Here is a 20,823-nt window from a genome sequence, read left to right as displayed (position 1 = left end):
AGGACACAAAATCTTTAACGGCCCAACATCGATGTTGGGCTCGCACACGGAAAGTCTCTCACAATAATATTTGTAGAGAGTAGGCTTGAAAGGCCAGCGTTGGATCACAAGGTGACATTTCGGGCCGGACTATAGATGAACCAATATGAGAAAAAGCTTTGGGCTGGATATTCAGGCCCTTCAATCTTGTATCTAAGAGGATTTGGCTCCTCGGATCATGTCCGAGGAACGATGGTGCTGTCCCCGGTTACCCGTCGGAGGGTTTTTATGTGTCGTCCGGCATATATTATCCAAGCATTCTCTTTCATCAAGTCTTTCTCCAGAAGCTAGATGGGAGCCCCTCTCTTTGGTCACATAACATTCCCTTTTATACTAGCCTACGTTTGTTGTCCTTCGTCCACGTGTAAGGTCGATCTTTCTAGGACAGCTATCTGTCCCATCAGTCTAATCCTAAAAATTGCAGGAGATGATCTATAAAGCCTAAGATCCCGGCCCTGTTAGGGGCAGTGTCATGTCGGGGAAGGGTATTAAAGACAACTTCCCCAGGATATTTTCTGATCTTTCTAGCTTACTCGTGTTCCGTTCCTATCCCTGAGGTTTTGGGCCTACCGAGGACGAAACCGTCCTCGGCTATGTCTTCGGGCTATTTTTATGTTTCCTAGTTTCGAGCTTGGGCCCTGTCCTCCTTCAGTTTAAGACCGGTGGGCTTCCCATAAGCGTGTGGACCGGACCCATAAATTATTGGACCCCACAATATATATATATATATATATATTTTTTTTTTTTTATTAGGCTAAAGTAGAATTTTTATCATATATAAAAAAAAAAAAGTCTCAAGTAAAAGACTGATATAGTGCTATTAGGTGTAGTGGTTTGAGTTTTAAGTAAAAAACTAACGTAACAATTTTTTATAGGATAGTGTGAAACAAGAGTTTTACACATTATCCTTACCAAATTTGAACTCTTTTTATTCAAATTTTGAGATTGAAAATTGTTTTTTTAACTCTCAATCTCAAACATTGAGAGCAATTGCACATGGTGCAATATTGCCTACCTGATTTCAATCATCAAGAAGCTAAGCCCTTCGTTGAAAGATGGACTCTAATGTTTACATGTGACAGAAATATTATTAAAGTTTTTTCTTCCATCCAGATGCATTTGACAAGTTCTGGAAACAGTGAATTCCACAATTGAAGTAAATATAAGATTGCAGAAGGCAAGCTTCCAACCAATCTTCACATCCCTTAACGATATCAAACCAGTGGAGTTAATAGGGGTTTATTCGAAAAGTGAGCCTCCAAATTTCCAACCACAAGGTCAGCCATGGCCTTCCGAGTTTCCACTGTGGCAGTTCCAACGTGAGGCAAGAGGACTACATTTTCAAGACCAAAGAGTTCCTCAGGTACTTCAGGCTCATGTTCATACACATCAAGACCAGCCCCACCTAACCGGCCTTCAACCAATGCAGATACCAGCTCTGGTTCGTCGACGTGAGGGCCCCTCCCGATGTTGATGAGAACACCCTTCGGACCCAATGCATTCATGACTTCACGATTGACAATGTGCCGGGTTTCTGCTGTCAGCGAGCAAGCAACAACCAGAATTTGACAGTTTGAGGCTAACTCAAGCACACTTGGGTAGTATTTGCACTTTGTGTCTGGTTTTTCTGTTCTTGAATAGTAACAGATTGGGCAGTTAAATGCTTCAGCTCTCTTGGCAATTGCCATCCCAATTCTTCCCAAACCGATAATACCAACTGTTTTTCCAGTGAACTTCAAATAGAGAAAGAAATGGATATTATTAAAAGGAAAAAGGATAGAAATGCATGTGAAAAAGGGATGGAAAAAAAAAATGAACAGATATGTGGAATCCTTAATCAACAGCAATATAATGAATATATGAGGAAGCATCATGCATAATATGACAGGCCAGATTACAACTAGTATTAAGCAGATCAAACAAAATGGCAATTGCAGTTTCTGATATACATCATAGGACATTTTAATTGCCAGATCGGACTTCCATTTTCCTTTTTCTTTTTTTGGTGTGGATAAGTATGCTGAGTCCCACATCATTCATACATCATTATCAAAAACCTTAACCAATTCTTTCGGGATATCATGTAAATGTGTCTAGCAAATTCCTCAAGAGCATTCATTTGAACAAGCAAATTCCTCAGGAACATTCTTTTCTCCTTTTTTTTTAGTAATAAAAAAAGAAAAGAAAAGGTACTTTGTGAATTTAGTTTTTTTCTATTTTTTTTTGGCTAGGTGATTGGGGGGGCCTAGAACCCCCAAGCATTAGGACACAAGGGTACCTGGGTGCCAATAGGCTATTGAGGCCAAATGGCTGTGAATTTAGTTTGTTAAGCATTACGTGTATCTATGCTTAATCTCACATCATACATAAGCATATCATTACAAAAAATGCCCAAATTGTAACCATTTTTATGTCTAAGTCTCACATTATTGGCCGGTTTCAATTAGCTTAACCGGTAAAGTCTTTGATGGTTAAACAAAAGATTTGAGAATCAATCTTCGCCTATACCAAAAACAGATTGATTTCTTGGCCTAATAGGAAATAGTTATCATTAAAAACGAGGCCTAATAGGAAATAGTTATCATTATAAACGAATAACATAGCTTGTGAAACTCTCTTACCAAACAAAAAAAAAAAAAAAAAGACATAAACTCATTATAACATTAAAAACTTCCTTAAAAAGAGATCAAATTCAAAAGTTTTCAAAAACAAAAACACAAAAAACAAACCTTAGTAGTCAACTTGAAGTCCCCCTTCTTCCACTTCCCACTCCTCACATACCGATCGCTCTCGCAGAGCCTCCTCAGCACAGCCAATATGAGCCCGATGGCGAGGTCGGCGACTTCATCGGTCAACACGTCGGGGGTGTACGTAACCCTGATTCCCTTCTCCCTGCACTTCTCGAGGTCGATCTTGTCCACGCCGACGCTGTTGCTCGACAGGATCTCCAGCCTCGGCAGCGCCTCGATCATCTCGGCGTCGGCGCCGTGGCCTCCGTCTCCGACGATGGCCCGGATGGTGGCGGAGTGGTCCTTGATGAACTGTGACTTCTCCGGGGCCGTCCAGAGCTTGAGCACATTGTAGCGACTCTGGAGCTCTTGCTCCAGGTACGAGATCATCGGGCACAGCATCAATACGTCAATGGATTCCATTAAGGATTTGGGTTTCTCAAGGTTTTGGAAATGGTGTATTTGTGATTGTGAGCTGTGAGCAAGAGGATCGAACGAGTTTTTGAGAAGGATTTGTGTTTTTTAATAGCAATGAGGTCTAATTAAAACAGTGTCATTGGTGGATTGAGATCGTTCCTATGGTTTTGCAACACACGCTAGGACCAAAACAGTGGATTTAGATCGTTCCTATGTTGAGGAGGATCGTTATTATGGATTGAGATCAAAATAGTGTCATTGGTGAATGATGTTTTACTTTTTCTAATTTTTACGTCATTTGTAGCTAAAATGGGAAAATGCTAGGACCAAGTGGCGTAGTGAAAATGATGCGATAATATTTTATTGAAGGAACTAAACACGTGTATGCTTAGGTGATATTTAATATTCCCTTCGTCCCAAATTATTTGGCTTGTGTTCTATTTTGGGATGTCCTAAAATTATATAAGGTTTAAAAAGTCAAATATCATTAATTTACTAACATCCCGTTTATGCCCTTAATTTATTTATGGGAGCATTTTTATTAAATTAAAAACCTAAAATTTGAAATCTACTATACATGCCATCTTTATTCAAATTTAAAATTTATAAAAAAAAAAAAAAAAAAAAAAAAAAAAAAAAAAACCTTCAACAAAGAAAAACAAAATTGTTTAAGGGTAATTTAAGAAATTTTTAACATTTTTCAAAGAGATAAGGTAATTAATGATGTTTCCCTAAATAATTCGGTTTTTCTAACTAGGTCAAACAATTTAGGATGGAGGGAGTAGAAAATATGGACGGAAGGGTTGTTAATGCAAACTTAATATAATTTCAAGGAATTAAAATTTATATTCTAAAATTTCAATGTGTAGAATCCAGAGACCTCCAAATTTTTTGAGGTGGAATTTTCACTTTAGCCAAGAAATAAACTAAAATTTCTTTTTTAAAAAATAAATATATTAAAAGAGGGACAACACAAATCAAACGGGGCATTTTGGTCTTTCAAAGTACCACTAACTTCTAAATTCTAATTCTACAAATTGTGTCAATTCCAATTTTGATTTGCGGACTAATTGTTTCATGGCTTTAATCTGAGAAACATATCAAACTTTGGAGACAGAAATCCCCACGTTAATAGCAAGTCTAATTCCATGCTAGTGTTGAATAAATCGGCAAATAAGAAAATTTGGTTATCTCTAATTGCGATTACATTAGTAGTAATATAAATTGAAACATCTCCCGATTGGGTCTCAACTATTGGTAAAACAATCATACTTCCTTTGCCTAAACGAGAACTTAATTTAGTGACTCTTTCCAAAGGGGTCGAGGTCAGACAAGACCACATGTGCATCCATTTTTTGTTTGAGTTAATAGAATAATAGAAGAAAGGGAGTTAAGTGTTGCACAGTAAATATCATATGTATTCATTTTTCGTTTGAGTTAGTAGCACAACAGTCGTAAGAGAGTTAAGTGTAATACCTTTTTCAAATTAGGAGGTTGATTGTGAATTTTGATAGTTTAGGGAGTAAGTGTAATTGAGGTGATAGTTTAGAGTAAAATCATATTAATTTAACTTTAATTTTTTTCATTTTTAAAGATGTAAAACATGTTACGCAAAAAAATATGTTATGAACAATTAACAATGGTACTATACAGGCCGTGAAAATAATCTTACATTCTTCAAGTAAAAAAAATGGGCACCACAATTTTTACTTGTTTAACACTATCTACCTTTTTTTAGTGAATAAATAAATGATAAGTTTTTTAATGGAAAATAAATTATGGGAAAAGTAAGAAAAATTATCATTTGCTTGAGGCTTCAAAGAGGTACATGTATTTTACAAAGTATCAAAATAGAGTAGAAGTCCAACAAAATGGGATGGAGAGTGTGTAATATTAATTAGCGCGCCAAACCTATAATATATGGGGATGCTCTATGTTTATTATGCAGAAAGTAGAAACGCGATGGAGAGTTTAAACAAATTTGAGTGACACACCATTAGAGAGGTGGGATGATGTGACACCCCAATGGGGAAAACTTTTAGTCTTTTATTAGAAGGTTACAACGTGAAAGGTGGTCTAGTCAGCTACAATCTGTCATGCGTGACTGCAGAGGAATCTTCAGTTTCATGCTGGACAGGTAAAAAAAAAAGCCATATTTTGAGTCACACCTCACAGGAGCTATGCAAAATGGATGGACAGTGACGATGTTTTGAGCAAAGTTTCGGTTATCTGCATGAATGTAGAAGCCTAGAGTTAGAAGGTATTTGGATGCTTTTATTTTTCCGGACAAAATTAGGTAGCAATGGTTGCAAACAAAAATTGGTTGCCCTGTTTGCAACTTTCAATACATAGCTTCTTCTAACCCCTTGGTGGCTTCCTTCCTCTTCAGTCTTTACATATCGTTTATCCACTCCCAAAAACAATTTGGAAAGGAACTGACATCATTTGCTCTAGTAAACGCCTTTATATCAAGGTTTTGGACTAATAAACACAGCCTCGCTAAAATAAGAATAGAGTAATCAAGGGGAAGAGATTCAGAGAGGCATGTTTATATATCAGAAAGCTCTGCCCTGCATTGAAACATACGGATTATAATGTTTACATGTAACAGAAACATTATTAAGGTTTTCTCTTCCATTGAGATGCATTTGACAAGTTCTGGAAACAATTAATTACATAATTGAAGAAAATATAAGATCGCAGCAGGCGAGCTTCCAACCAATCTTCACATTCCTTAATGATATCATACCAATGGAGTTAACAGGGGTTTGTTCGAAAAGTGAGCCTCAAGGTTTCCAAGCACAAGGTCAGCCATGTCCTTTCGAGTTTCCACTGTGGCACTTCCAACATGAGGCAAGAGGACTACATTTTCAAGACCAAAGAGTTCCTCAGGTACTTCAGGCTCATGTTCATACACATCAAGACCAGCCCCACCTAACCGGCCTTCAATCAATGCAGATACCAGCTCTGGTTCATCCACGTGAGGGCCCCTCCCAATGTTGATAAGAACACCCTTTGGACCCAATGCATTCATGACTTCACGATTGACGATATGCCTGGTTTCTTCTGTCAGTGGGCAAGCAACAACCAGAATTTGACAGTTGGAGGCTAACTCAACAACACTAGGATAGTATTTGTACTTCATGTCTGATTTTTCTGTTTTTGTATAGTAACAGATTGGGCAGTTAAATGCTTCAGCTCTCTTGGCAACTGCCATTCCAATTCTTCCCAAACCGATAATACCAACTGTTTTTCCAGAGAACTTCAAAATAAAGAAATAAATGGATATTATTAAAGGAAAGGGAAGGAAGTGCATGTGAAAAAAAGTAAAAAGGCAATAGAATTGTAGAGTCCTTGGTCAAGAGCAATATAATGAATATATAAGGAAGAATCATGCATAATATGACAGGCCTAATTACCTTGTTATAACATACAACTAGTATCAAGCAGATCTCACCAAATGGCAAGTACGCTTTCTGATATACAACACATGACATTTAATTGCCAGACAGTTACAAAACTTCCATCTGATTTTGATGTCTTACTCAAGAGTAGTCTATGTGCATTATATCAACATCTAACTGCCTTTAAAGAGTCAAAACTGATCACACATATTTTATAACAGCAGCTATTAACCTCTTGCTGTGTGTGCCTAGATAATTTCTCTCATCGATATCATGCTCCAATCTATAATTTCACTATGCTACAGGTTGAACTCAAGTACTTTCATAATATGAAATGCCTAGATAAAGGACTTGAATTCTTACCAAAGAGGCACAAACTAAATCCATCTATATAGCTTGCTTGGGGTCATATAAAAAATTTGTAGACGCATAATCTTGTCATATATATAGAAAGGAAGCCAAGACGTAAAGGCACTACAAAATTCATGAATACTCAAGATTTAGTTCCATAGCATGTATATCAGCCAACCTAGTTTCAAGCTTCATTCTTTAACAAGCCGAGCTTGAACAACATCAATCCCACTCAATGAGGCTCTTCACAATTTACAGTAAGCTGATGCAATACTGCTGGCCTAACTCCTAAAGAAACTAACCTTCAAAAAACACATGAGAATACAAGTTTATTTGATGCCAGCATCTTAGTGAGTTAGAAGGATTGATTAGTGAAGTTTAAGTTATGTTGTAATTGCTATTGTTCATAATCTATGTGCAGGCGGATTGAATTCTAACATGGACAAAAAAGTGTGATAAGGCTAATTTCCAAGAACACAAACTCTTATTAAACAATCTCAAGCTTGGCCAAACATACATAACCAAGCTTAGCAGTTGACAGAGTTAAAGAACAAATGTTGAGCAATTTAGCCAAGAGGAAATACAATATCTTGCACTTTCAGATATACACATACACTGAAGTTTCAAACATAAGTTCTTGTTAACTGTATGCATAGCAGACATACAGTTGCAATCTGACTTACATGACTTGTAGATGGTTTAAAGTCATAAAGCTTATGTAGTATACCACTTCACTTTAACTAATACAACTAATACATTCACTCTGTGTAGGAGACATATGGCTACCATTTCACACACAGCCATCTCCAATTTTCAGCAGCTATGGTATCATAATGCAAGGCAAAATGGCAGCAAGCAATCCCAAAATATCAATGACTTACTCATCTCTGTCACATAATTATAATGCAGCTAGTTATTTGTTTGTACTTGAAACCACCCTAATAAATCAGTTTGAGCATCCTGCACTCTCCCCTGAAAAACCTTCTGCCTAATGCATTATTAAATTAATGAATGTCTTTAGCACTTTAGCAGAGAACTTGAAAAGATATAAAATCACTGAGTACTTTTCACTGTTTATACAAAGAAAACAACAACAACAAAGCATTAGTCCCAAATTTTTGTGGCCAGTTATGCATCTTCAACAAATTAGTCAAGGTCAGCCACATACATAATTTAACCCAAAAGCAATTACTTCTGCACAATCAAGAATGAGAAACAGACTGTTGACCATTAATACAGATGTACCTTGTTCACAGTCCAAGAGGTTGGTTCAAATATTATTGCATAAAATCTGCTTATATTGAATAAAATGTTTATAATTCAAATGAATAATAGGATGCTTCTTCTTCTAAACTAGTTTTTCCAAATGCTTTAATAGGTAATCAATAGCATAACTAGCATTGGACTCCAGTAATGCAATCACAAAAAGTATCCAATAGACATCAAAATATTAAACACCACTTATCAATGAAACCAAAAAGGATATACAGACCACCTTATAATCTCTATCTCTCCCTTTCTCTCTCTTGTCTCTCTGTTGCTATCTCTTATATGTAAAGACCATTGACAACCTCATAATCTAGAGCTATCTGTCAACAAAAGATATGAAATGTAGACATGTAGTCCAAGGCTCATCCACTTTAACCCGACAATATTGATTAAGCTTGAGAGAGGAAGGGAAGCTTGACTTCTAGGCTTACGGTTCAAGGCTCTGTTGATTAGACAATCTTCTGGGGTACAGATAGTTCAGTACAGACAAAAGAACTGTGATCAGAATTCCACTTCACTACTTGAAATGAATTCTTTTGGCAAAGCAGCCTCCCAAAATCAAATTCTACTTTTTTCAGATAGAAACAAAAAAAAATGGCCAACTTCTACTACAGTTTGACTCAATCCACATAAAAAAATTGTCTCGAACACATCAATAACATTTTCTTTCTTTCTTCATGAATCACTACAATGATTGGTTTTAGTGAAACTAAAGAAACAAACAGGGAAGCAATAAGGATCAACCCCCAACAATAGCTGAAAATTTTAATATAAAATGTTTTCTTAGTTTTCTCTTTTTTTCCTTGAATGTTGGAATTTAGTTCTGATTTGGGTAAGTGTAAGCACCACTGGCCCTTTGACTGCAGCATTATCGAGCTCAGGAACAACCAAATCAAAATTCCAGTTCGACAAGTCAGGCATATACAGTCACAATCTTTCACAATCATTACCAATTCAACCTCCGTATCCTATTCATACTTTTTTTTTTTTTTTGGGATAAATACAGCATCCTATTCACACTTCCAGCATATAACAACTAGTACAAACAAAAAATAAAAATCACTCAACCATGCCAACCATTCCAAAAGCTTCAAAACCATTAGACACACATTCAACAAAGAACAGGCACCAAACATAAACAAAATTTGCACACTCATCAACAACAAGCATTTCAGCAACCAATTCAACCCTCTATCCTATTCACATTTCCAGCAAATAACAACTAGTATAAATAGAACCAAACCAATTACTCAACCATTTAAATCTTTCCAAAAGCTTCAAAACCATCACACACACAATTTTTTTTTTAAGCCACCAAACATAAACAAAATGAGCAAATTCATCATGAACAAGCATTTCAACAAACGATTGTGAAGCATTACTAAAATGTGGTACCTTGTGAATGGATTTATTAGTTTGTTAAACAGTATGTGAATGTATGCTGAGTCTCACATCATACATATATCATTGAGTAATTTGCTTGTTCATGTTCACAGTGCTGACCACAATGTATCTAAAAAAAGTACAAAAAAGCTAATGGAGTTCTGAAACTCAAGAATGGAAGTACAATGATTAAAACCCCAAGACCTAGAGCAATAAAAAAAAAAAAAAAGAATGAATCAACAAGGACTGCAATTGGTTTAGAGAACTCTCCACAAAAACCCGACTATTCCGCTCCTTTCATAATAACAAGATTCCATATATCTGAGTCATGTTTACCAAAATTCCTCTAGAAAAAACATCCCTAAAATGTGGCACTTTGCGAATTCAGCTGGTTAATCAATACATGGATATGTGACGAGTCTCACATCATACATAAGTATATTATCGCTAGAAAACCTTAACCGTATTGGAATATCGTGCAGATGTGACTAGCAAATTCCTCAAGTGCAAACATTACTAAAATGGGGCTACTTTGTCAACTTCCTTCATTTAGCATGAGCCCCACATCATTTGTTTATAATTACACATAAAATAAATTCAATTTCAACCAATTCTTATATTCTAAAAACCTTAATAGTAGCTAATTTTTTTGGGTTATCGCTTAGATGTGGCTAGCGCGTTTTAACAAACTCAAAAAGAGAGCAAAAATGAAAGCAAAGAAGAGAAACCTTAGTAGTCAACTTGTAGTCTCCCTTCTTCCACTTCCCACTCCTCACGTACCGGTCGCTCTCACACAGCCTCCTCAGCACAGCCAATATGAGCCCGATGGCGAGGTCGGCGACGTCTTCGGTCAACACGTCGGGGGTGTTCGTAACCCTAATCCCCTTCTCCCTGCACTTCGCGAGGTCGATCTTGTCCACTCCGACGCTGAAGCTCGACACAATCTCCAGCCTCGGCAATGCCTCGATCAGCTCGGCATCGGCACCGGCGGAGGCGTTTCCGACGACGGCGCGGATCGATTCGGCGTGCTCCTTGATGAACTGCGGCTTCTGCGGAGCGGTCCAGAGCTTGAAGAGGTTGTAGCGTTTCTGGAGCTCTTGCTCCAGGTACGAGTTCATGGGAATGGGCATGAGTACGCCAATGGATTCCATGAAGTGCTAGGGTTAGGGTTTCTTGGGTTTTGGAAAATGGTTGAAGCTGGTGGAGTGCGTAGTGTGGTGATGGAAAGAGAGAATCAGAAATGGAATACTACTGAGTTTGAACGTGCGTTGTGAGCCAGAGAATGGAATTGATATTTGGCAAAGGAGGACTTGTTTGTTTTTTTGGGTTGAGTGCAAGTACGTCTGATCTAAAACGGTGTCGTTGGAATCAGCACTGAAATTTCCCTGACAATCTCATAAGTTAAACAGTATATGAAAAAAGGAAGTGACAATACCGTTTTTTCCGTTATGGTAAAAAAGAGAACCGAACATAATTTAATAAGGTGAAAATTACAACAACAACAAAAAAACATATCCCTCACCCCCAATGGGATAACTTGAACATATACCAAAACTAAACATTATTTGGAATTTTCTTGTTCCATGGGTTTCCTTCTTCATCTCTAAAACTGTAATTTATTTATACCATTTGCTATTCAGTTTATACGCTCCCTTGCTTACATAATTCCCATAATGAAATCTCTACAAGATGATGGGACTGACGAAATCAACTGCAGACGAACTCAATAATATAGACGAAGTCATTCTCTAAGACGAGCCCAAACTGGTGCCCACGTGACCGACGAGGATAACAGGACCATTCAATGCCGCCAATAATGCCTCAGACAGTTACAAAACCAGCTGTACAGACCGTCAAGAGCATATTGAAGCCCAATTACTGAGCGGGAGGCGTTACCAAGAAAGGCATTAACACCACAACGGCTATAATCCAAGGCAATATATATAAGGCCCTCACATTGCCAACACAAGGTACATAGACACTCATTGTTATCTTGATATTCTGTTTCATCTTACAAAGCATTTTCCTGTTTTGACTTGAGCATTGGAGACGTTGTGGCGGGCATCACACCGGTGACCACCTTGAAAGGAGCAGTCTTCTCATTTACGCAGGTATCCAAGCGAGAATTTGGATCCATCTGGGCACGTTCAATTCGACTGACGAAGTCACGCTTCATTAGTTTGGCGTCATCTATGGGAAAAACATTTTCGTATTCAGATTCGAAAACGTAGTTTCCGATCAACTGTAACATCTAGATGGAGTCCAATCAAGATTCTGTAGCCTTGGCTCAGCAAGTCCAGGCCCTAGCGGCCACCGTTGAAGAGCTTACTAGACAAAATCAGGAAATGAAGCTATGGCTTCAACAGGAGGAAAATCGATCCAAAGGCAACTTGGAGGACGAAGGAGATAGCCATAGAAGAAGTGACCATCGAAGACCTACAACCCTAGATGAACAGAGTTCGGATCTTATTCGAGAGATGAGGAAGGAGATAGACAAACTGAGGAACACAATCAAGGAGAAAACAGATTGAAGTGTGGACAGAATGGTCAGGGCAACAAACTCACCCTTCACTACGGCAGTCCTGGAGTGTCCGGTGTCGTTGAAATTTCGACTACCCCAACTTGAACCGTTTGACGAGCTTAAAGATCCCCAAGATCACCTTAACACCTTCAAAATGACGCTAGACCTTCAACAGCCACCTGACGAGATACTGTGTCGTTCCTTTCCCACCACCCTCAAAGGAGCGGCAAGAGAATGGTTCACCAAGTTGCCAACATTGTCCGTCGATAGCTTCGAGCAGCTGAGTAATGCTTTTTTACACCACTTCATTGGAGGACAGCGCCCTAAGAGGCCAGCAGACCATTTACTCACCATCAGACAAGGATAGAAAGAAACCCTGAGGTCGTATGTACAACGCTTCACTCGGGAGACCTTGGAGGTAGACGAAGTTGACAACAAGGTGCAGCTGACGACCTTCAAGGCGAGACTGAGGTCCAGAGAGTTCGTGGCTTCACTCGCGAAGAATCCTCCCAAGACAATGGCAGAGATGCTCCTGAAAGCACAGAAGTATATGAATGCTGAAGACGCATTAGCAGCCATAAGGGATGCAAAGAGGCCAGGAGATAAGGGAAGGAATGAAGACGATCGTAGAGGACAAAAGAGGGAACGCCCAAATCATCAGAGCAATGACAGGGGAAAAAGGAAAGAAATTGAGGGGCAAGCTATCCTAACCTCAGAACCACTAACCATGGAAAGCTAGACAAAGCACAAAGGGAAAAGATACAAGCTAAACCCCCAATAAATCCAAAACAAACACAAAAGGAAAGGGAGAAAAAATCAGAAAATTACCATAGTTTATGCCTACACCAAAATGAAAAAGAAAACAGAAAGAAAGAAGAAAAACATACCTAAAAAAAAAGGAGATGAAAAGCACTACCGTGCAGCACACCGATCCGGAGAAAAGTTGTAGAGCAAGGGTTAGCAAAGAAAGCACTCAGAACAATGATTGGAAGTTTTTTGAAAAAAGTAAGAGAAGAAGTTTCAAATCAAGGCTCAAAACAACTGGAAACCAGCGGGAAACCCAATAGTCCCCCAAATTGGAGCATTAACTCCACCAACTGAGACGTGCCACGTGGCCACGACCTATGGAGCGCCGCCACTACGCATTTAATACGGCGCAAAATCCCAAGAGTTGCTTACAGTCCCAAAAAACCTTTCATCTTCTATGGTCGTCATAACATGTCACGATGACCACAGAATTTGGGAGCAGCTGATGGGACTGACGAAATCAACTGCAGACGAACCCAATAATATAGACGAAGTAATTTTCTAAGACGAGCCCAAACCGATGCCCACGTCACCGACGAGGATAGCAGGACCATTCAATACCACCAATAATGTCTCGAACGGTTACAAAACCAGCTGTACAGACCGTTGAGAGCATATTGAAGCCCAATTACTAAGCGGGAGGCGTTACCAAGAAAGGCATTAACACCACAACGGCTATAATCCAAGGCAACATATATAAGGCTCTCACATTGCCAACACAAGGTACATAGACACTCATTGTTATCTTGCTATTCTATTTCATCTTACAAAGCATTTTCCTGTTCTGACTTGAGCATCGGAGACGTTGTGGCAAGCACCACACCGGTGACCACCTTGAAAGGAGCAGTCTTCTCATTTACGCAGGTATCCAGGTGAGAATTTGGATCCATCTAGGCACGTTCAATTCGACTGACGAAGTTACGCTTCATCACAAGACATATGCAGTCAAGAGAAATTGATGAAAGGAAGAATAGAACTTGGAGGAACAAAGAACTTTAATATCTAGAGCGTAAGGCGAAAATTTATGTGGAACATTATATATGTAAATATTAATTAAATAAAATTATTTAATACTAATTGTGGGGCCCGGCCCAAAATAACGGGCTAGTTAAATACAGGCCCGTCCGAGAAGTATCGTGTCCGAGGAGAAGTCATAGCCAAAACATTATTCAAACCCAACTGCGGTAAAAGAAACCTGTCCGAGGAGTAACACCTCCTCGGACACTACGAAGTCCAGACCAAAAGCTCGCCCCAACCACTGCAGCTCATCCTCCAAGCATATAAAAAAGAATAAAACCCAAAATATCTCATGGAAAGTTGCTACCACCACATTAAATGTGTCACAACAACCTTCTTGGCCGCATTAATGAGGAAAAGACCCCTGAACAGTACTACCTTAGCCACTGCAACTCACAAGGGAGTGATAAAGGTGTCTGATAGGACAGGTGCTCAAGTGGGGGCTTAGATGATCAACAAGTGTAAGGTTCAGATAAGAATGAGAGAGCTATATAATGTAATGGAGTCCCTCAAAGAAGGGGACGGAAAAAATGTATTCAGCATTCAGGAAATAGAATCTTCTGTGGAGTATTCATTCTGGTGTTTTTATTCCTGCAACAACATTTTCCATACCTCAGGCCGACTAAGCTCACTGAGGCTAAGTTCTTTGACCCATCCTCTACAAGTATTTATTGTGTGTTGCGCCTTGGGCCAGGGCCTGATCAATAGGGTTTGGGCCAGGAAAATCGTGCAAGTACAATTGGCGCCGTCTGTGGGGAGAACTAGAGCATCAGCTAGCACAACGGTCGAGTATGGCAAAACTAGGCCCACACCAGGAGAATCCTCACCAAGCAAACTCCCAACAGACACAACCCGCCGAGTCCCAGAGGCAAAATAACCCCACCAATCCAGGCGGCAGGGGGAATCGTGAGGGAAGTGTGCATACTATCCGGACGAGCCAGAGTCACACTCAGACAGGTAGTCACATGTCCCAGAGGCGAAATAGTCATCAGGCCATGCAGCGGGAGATAGATGACCTGAAAAGGGAGTTACGACGTGTGCGGCGAAAACGATCCCCCTCTGACTCAGACGAGTCTTCTAATGCGGAGGATGCGAGTTACCGACGGAGGTCAAGGACCCCCCCAAGTGAAACATTTTCCTACGAAAGGGAACCACGCCCTGTACGAAAATATGAGAACCCATCCAGTAAGGGTTCAGGGAACGATGTTATGAAGAAGGCGCTGGACCAGGTTTCAAGATCACCCTTCACGTATAGAATTGAAGGGGCTAAGCTGCCTCGACGCTTCAACCAACCGGCGTTCGCCATCTATAACGGCCGAGCAGACCCGATAGAGCATGTGAGCCAGTTTAACCAGAAAATGGCAATCTACTCGCAAAATGAAGCCCTAATGTGCAAAATCTTCCCATCCAGCTTGGGATCAATGGCGATGAGGTGGTTTAACAGCCTGAAGACAAATTTCATAGGCTCCTACAAGCAGCTCACTCAGGTTTTCTGCTCCCGTTTTATCACTAACACCAGAGTCCCTCAACCCCTTAGTTCATTATTGTCCTTATCCATGCACGAAGGAGAAACCTTGAAAGCATACTCGGATAGATATTGGGAGGTGTATAACGACTTAGATGACAACCATGATGACGTTGCTATCAGCACGTTCAAAAGCGGCCTCCCCACCGAGCATGGCTTAAGGAAATCCCTCACTGGTAAACCAGTTGCCGACTTTCATCAGTTGATGGATAGGATCGACAAGTACAAAAGGGTGGAGGAAGATCAGCTGCAAGGAAGGGGAAAAGAGAAGGTCATTCCCCCCAAAGCAAATGACTTTAGGTCGGAACGGTATAACCCTAGCTAGCCGAGGAGAGATTTCTCGCGACAGGCTGGACAGAGCCACCCATAAACAGTGAATGCCGTGTTCAGGGAGCCAGTACAACAGGTGCTGGAGAAAGTAAGGAACGAACCCTATTTTAGATGGCCAGGAAAGATGGCCGGAGACCCTTCCAAACGTAACCAGGACCTATACTGTCACTACCATCAGGACCATGGGCATACCACTGAGGATTGCAGGAATCTAGGGAATCACCTAGATCAGTTGGTCCGAGAAGGGAAGTTACGTCACCTTCTGCACCCCTCGAGCGGCCATCCCGGTCAAGCAATACCAGAGTCTCGAAATGATGTGTCCTTAAAACCCCCTACTGGAACGATACATGTCATCCTCGCTGCACCAGGAAGAACTGGGCCACCCATCCCCAGGGTACTGGCTGTTGATCGGCTCCACTCCGAGGACAGGCATAGGGAACCCAAAAGGTCGAAAAAGCGAAGCTCTTTGATACTGGGATTCTCGGACGAGGATAAGAGGGAAACTATTCAACCTCACGACGATGCCTTAGTGGTTACATTAAGAATTGGAGGCTTCGATGTGAGAAGGGTGTTAGTAGACTCAGGAAGTGCGGTAGAGATAATGTACCCTGATCTATACAAGGGGCTGAACCTGAAGCCGGAAGATTTGGCAACTTATGATTCCCCCCTTCTCAGCTTCGAAGGGAGGATTGTTACACCAAAAGGGCAGATCCGGCTACCCGTGCAGACTGGGTCGGAGGTGGTGGAGGTAAATTTTATCGTGGTCGACGCTTACTCCCCCTACACCGCAATAGTTGCCAGGCCATGGATCCATGCCCTAGAAGCCGTATCCTCCACACTCCACCAAAAAGTAAAATACCCATCCAGAGGACAAGTAGAAGAGATCCGAAGAGATCAGGCTGTAGCCAGGAAGTGTATGGTTGCCGCCATCTTACATCGGTCCGTTGCCGAGTCCTCGGCCCCACAGAGCTCATAGCAACCAGCCTCCTCGGCTAGGCAAGGGGACGGGCTAGTCGAGGAGATAAGGTGTGAAAGTTTAGATAAGATCGCTGTCAACAACGACCCGGACAAGCTTTTTCAGGTCGGCTCTGAGTTGCCTTCTCAAGAAAAAGAGGAACTGGTCAGATTTCTCAGAGGAAATGTCGACGTGTTTGCATGGGACGCCTACGACGCCCCGGGAGTTGATCCTAGCCTTATTTGTCACCACCTGAACGTCAACCCCTCTTCCACTCCGAAGAAGCAGCCACCCCGACGCCCTTCAAAGGAACATGCTAGTGCCGTAAGAGACGAGGTGGCAAAACTGAAAAAAGCAGGGGCTATTAAAGAGGTCTTTTACCCCGAATGGTTGGCAAACACGGTGGTGGTAAGGAAGAAGACAGGGAAGTGGAGGGTCTGCGTGGACTTCATGGACCTGAACAAGGCGTGCCCAAAGGACCCATTCCCCCTACCCCGAATCGACAAGTTGGTGGATGCAACCGTGGGTCACCCTCGGATGAGCTTCCTGGACGCCTTCCAGGGCTATCATCAGATCCCCCTTGCGCCAGAAGACCAGGAGAAGACGGCTTTCATGACGCCCATCGGAAATTATCACTATAAGGTGATGCCGTTTGGGCTGAAGACGCAGGCTCAACCTACCAAAGGATGATGACCCGGATGTTCGAACCACAGCTGGGCAAGATCATTGAGGTTTACATAGACGATATGGTTGTAAAAAGTAAAAGGGTGTCCGAGCACGTGAAAGACCTCGAAAAAATCTTCGCTATCTTAAGGGAACACCGGTTGCGGTTGAACGCTTCCAAATGTTCATTCGGGGTCGGGTCGGGGAGATTTTTAGGGTACATGGTAACCCATAGGGGAATAGAAGTGAGCCCCGATCAAATCAAAGCAATAAACAGCCTACAGGCTCCTCGGAACCCGAAGGAAGTGCAGAAGCTCACTGGTATGATTGCAGCACTAAACCGGTTCATATCGTGGTCAGCGGATCGATGTCAACCTTTTTACCTCCTGATAAATAAGTGGAAAAGGTTTGAATGGTCGGAGGATTGTGTTCGGGCTTTCCAGCAGCTTAAGGAATATCTGTCACGACCCCCCATCATGTCCAGCCCTGAGGCAGATGAGGTGTTGTTTGCGTACATCGTTGTAGCTCCTCATGCCGTAAACCTGGTACTGATACGAGATGATAATGGGGTGCAGCGACCGGTGTACTATGTGAGCAAATCATTACATGAGGCCGAGGTGCGATACCTACCTCTAGAAAAGGCAATTCTGGCGGTAGTACATGCCACCCGGAAGCTCCCTCATTACTTTCAGGCGCATACGGTCATCGTTCTAACTCAGCTTCCCTTCCGAGCAGTGCTTCGAAGCGCTGACTACACAGGAAGGATCGCCATGTGGAGTGCGCTTTTGGGAGCCTTTGATATTAAATATATGCCTAGATCCTCCATCAAAGGTCAGGTCCTCGCAGACCTGGTAGCGGAGTTTGCTGAACCCTCTATAGAAACAATAACCGAGAAGAAAGACATGGATGGAAAATCGGTTGGCGTAATTTCAGCAGGGGGGACCTTGCATTGGAAGGTCTACGTGGATGGCGCGGCCAACCAGAGAGGATCTGGAGTTGAGATAGTTTTAATATCACCAGACGGTGCCGCCATTAAAAAATCGCTGAGGCTCGGATTTTCGGCTACGAACAATGAAGCCAAATACGAGGCCTTACTTCAAGGGATGACAATGGTTCAAAGATTGGGCGGAAGAGTAATAGAAGTATTCTCGGACTCCAGGTTGGTCGTCGGACAAGTGAGGGGTGAGCTGGAAGCCAGAGATGCTAGGATGCAAGAGTATCTAGGACAAGTCAAACGCCTGCAGACGAGTTTTGAGTCATTCAATCTGACGCACGTTTCTAGAAGTGTAAACACTCATGCAGACTCGCTGGCCACTCTTGCCACGTCCTCGGCGCATAATCTGCCACGAATGATCCTTGTTGAAGATCTAGTCAGGGCGAGTCCCATCAGCAGAAACCCGGCCCATGTCCATCAGATCAGACAGAGTCCCAGCTGGATGGACCCCATAAAGAACTTCCTCCAAGATGATATCTTACCGGAAGAAAAACTAGAGGCCGAGAAGATACGTAGAAATGCTCCTCGGTTCTAGCTATCAGACGACCACAAACTATATCGGCGCTCCTACTCTGGACCGTACCTACTCTGCGTACATCCAGAAGAATCCGAGTCTCTACTTGAAGAGTTACACGAGGGAATTTGTGGAAGTCACACCGGAGGAAGGTCGCTGGCGCACAGGGCACTCACCCAAGGATACTGGTGGCCGAACATGCAAAGAGAGGCCCAAGAATACGCTAAAAAGTGCAATCAGTGCCAAAGATTTGCCCCGAATATCCACCAACCCGGAGGGGTTCTCAACCCACTCTCTAGCCCATGGCCGTTCGCACAATGGGGTCTTGATATTGTCGGACCTTTCCCCAAAGCTGTGGGGAACAAGCGATACATAATAGTCGGAACCGATTACTTCACTAAATGGGTGGAAGCTGAACCTTTGGCCAACATTAGGGACGTGGATGCCCAGAAATTCATCTGGAAGAACATTATCACCCGCTTCAGAACTCCACGTACACTCATTTCCGACAATGGTCTTCAATTCAACAGTAAGAGCTTTAGGGAGTATTGCCGCGAGTTTGGGATCATTAATCGATATTCCACCCCCGCATACCCCCAAGGAAATGGGCAAGTCGAGGCTGTGAACAAGGTCATAGTGAACGGACTGAAGAAAAGACTGGATGAGGCAAAGGGGAGATGGGTAGAAGAGCTCCCGCACGTCTTATGGACCTATCGGACAACGCCGCGACGTTCAACCGGTGAGACCCCCTTTTCGATGACATATGGGGTTGAGGCCGTGCTCCCAATCGAGAACAACTTCCCCACACTGAGGTCTAACTCGTTTACCCCAAACGGTAACGACGAGTTATTGGGAAGAAGTCTAGACCTAGCCGAGGAAAGAAGGGAAAAAGCCACGATTCATATGGCCTATTATCACCAGAAGCTGAGACAAGGGTATGATGCCAATGTTAAGCTGCGACCTCTAGGTCCGGGTGATCTCGTGATGAGAAAGATTCTCGGCAGCGCAAAAAACCCCTCTTGGGGCAACTTGGGACCCAATTGGGAAGGACCATACCGTGTCACATCCGTGGCCGGGATAAGCGCTTACTACCTAGAAGATCTGAATGAAAAAACCATACCTCGACCATGGAATGTAAATAACCTCAGAAGATATTGTTATTAATGAAAATGGCTTCGCCCATGTTTTGTTTCGTGATTATCCTCTGCCTGCTGATCTATCTACAACTATTCATAGTTTTAAACAGAACCTAAGTCCTGCATGGATCCTCGGACCACAGACTTAGGGGAAATTATTACTCATGACAATTTATACAAGTTTTAAACAGAACCTAAGTCCTGCATGGATCCTCGGACCACAGACTTAGGGGAAATTATTACTTATGGCGACTATTCATAGTTTTAAATAGAACCTAAGTCCTGCATGGATCCTCGGACCACAGACTTAGGGGAAATTATTACTCATGACAATTTATACAAGTTTTAAACAGAACCTAAGTCCTGCATGGATCCTCGGACCACAGACTTAGGGGAAATTATTACTTATGGCGACTATTCATAGTTTTAAACAGAACCTAAGTCCTGCATGGATCCTCGGACCACAGACTTAGGGGAAATTATTACTCATGACAATTTATACAAGTTTTAAACAGAACCTAAGTCCTGCATGGATCCTCGGACCACAGACTTATGGGAAATTATTACTCATGACAATTTGGAAAACTATTATCTAAGGGAAATCATTTTAAGGCGTGCGCGCAGTCTAGCACCATTGCAACCCTCATTCAAATTCGCTACATGACATCCTCTTCACCTTGACCGTTTATATCGTTATTAGCGTTAAATAAAGGGATGGTGTTAGCATAAATCCATAAAAACGAAGGAAACATTCTATATTAATATTCCG

General features: G+C 41.8%; 1 protein-coding gene across 1 annotated transcript; it reads right to left on the bottom strand.

Moving 5' to 3' along the window:
• Positions 1-947: 947 nt before the first annotated feature.
• Positions 948-10,958, bottom strand: LOC126727955 (uncharacterized). Its single transcript, XM_050433850.1, has 4 exons — positions 10,321-10,958; positions 5,932-6,447; positions 2,769-3,290; positions 948-1,772 (listed from the first exon to the last, which is right to left on the bottom strand). Exons 1-4 carry the CDS (start codon positions 10,741-10,743, stop codon positions 1,254-1,256), a joined length of 1,980 nt encoding a protein of 659 aa, XP_050289807.1. The 5' UTR covers positions 10,744-10,958; the 3' UTR covers positions 948-1,253.
• Positions 10,959-20,823: the final 9,865 nt, after the last annotated feature.

The sequence above is a fragment of the Quercus robur genome, chromosome 5 (assembly GCF_932294415.1).
Source record: "Quercus robur chromosome 5, dhQueRobu3.1, whole genome shotgun sequence".
NCBI classification, from domain to species: domain Eukaryota; kingdom Viridiplantae; phylum Streptophyta; class Magnoliopsida; order Fagales; family Fagaceae; genus Quercus; species Quercus robur.
Note: the sequence above shows the minus strand (reverse complement) of the source record. Positions and strands in the feature narration are given on the sequence as shown.

Bases quoted from the DNA above. Each gene is read 5' to 3' on its own strand.
- LOC126727955 (XM_050433850.1), bottom strand. From the start codon at position 10,743: ATGGAATCCATTGGCGTACTCATGCCCATTCCCATGAACTCGTACCTG. The intron at 3,291-5,931 runs TGATATCATTAA...CATTGCTATTAA, and splicing joins CCCTGTTAACTCCATTGGTA to AAAACACAAATCCTTCTCAA. The intron at 1,773-2,768 runs GTTTGTTTTTTG...CTCTATTTGAAG, and splicing joins ACTTCAAGTTGACTACTAAG to TTCACTGGAAAAACAGTTGG.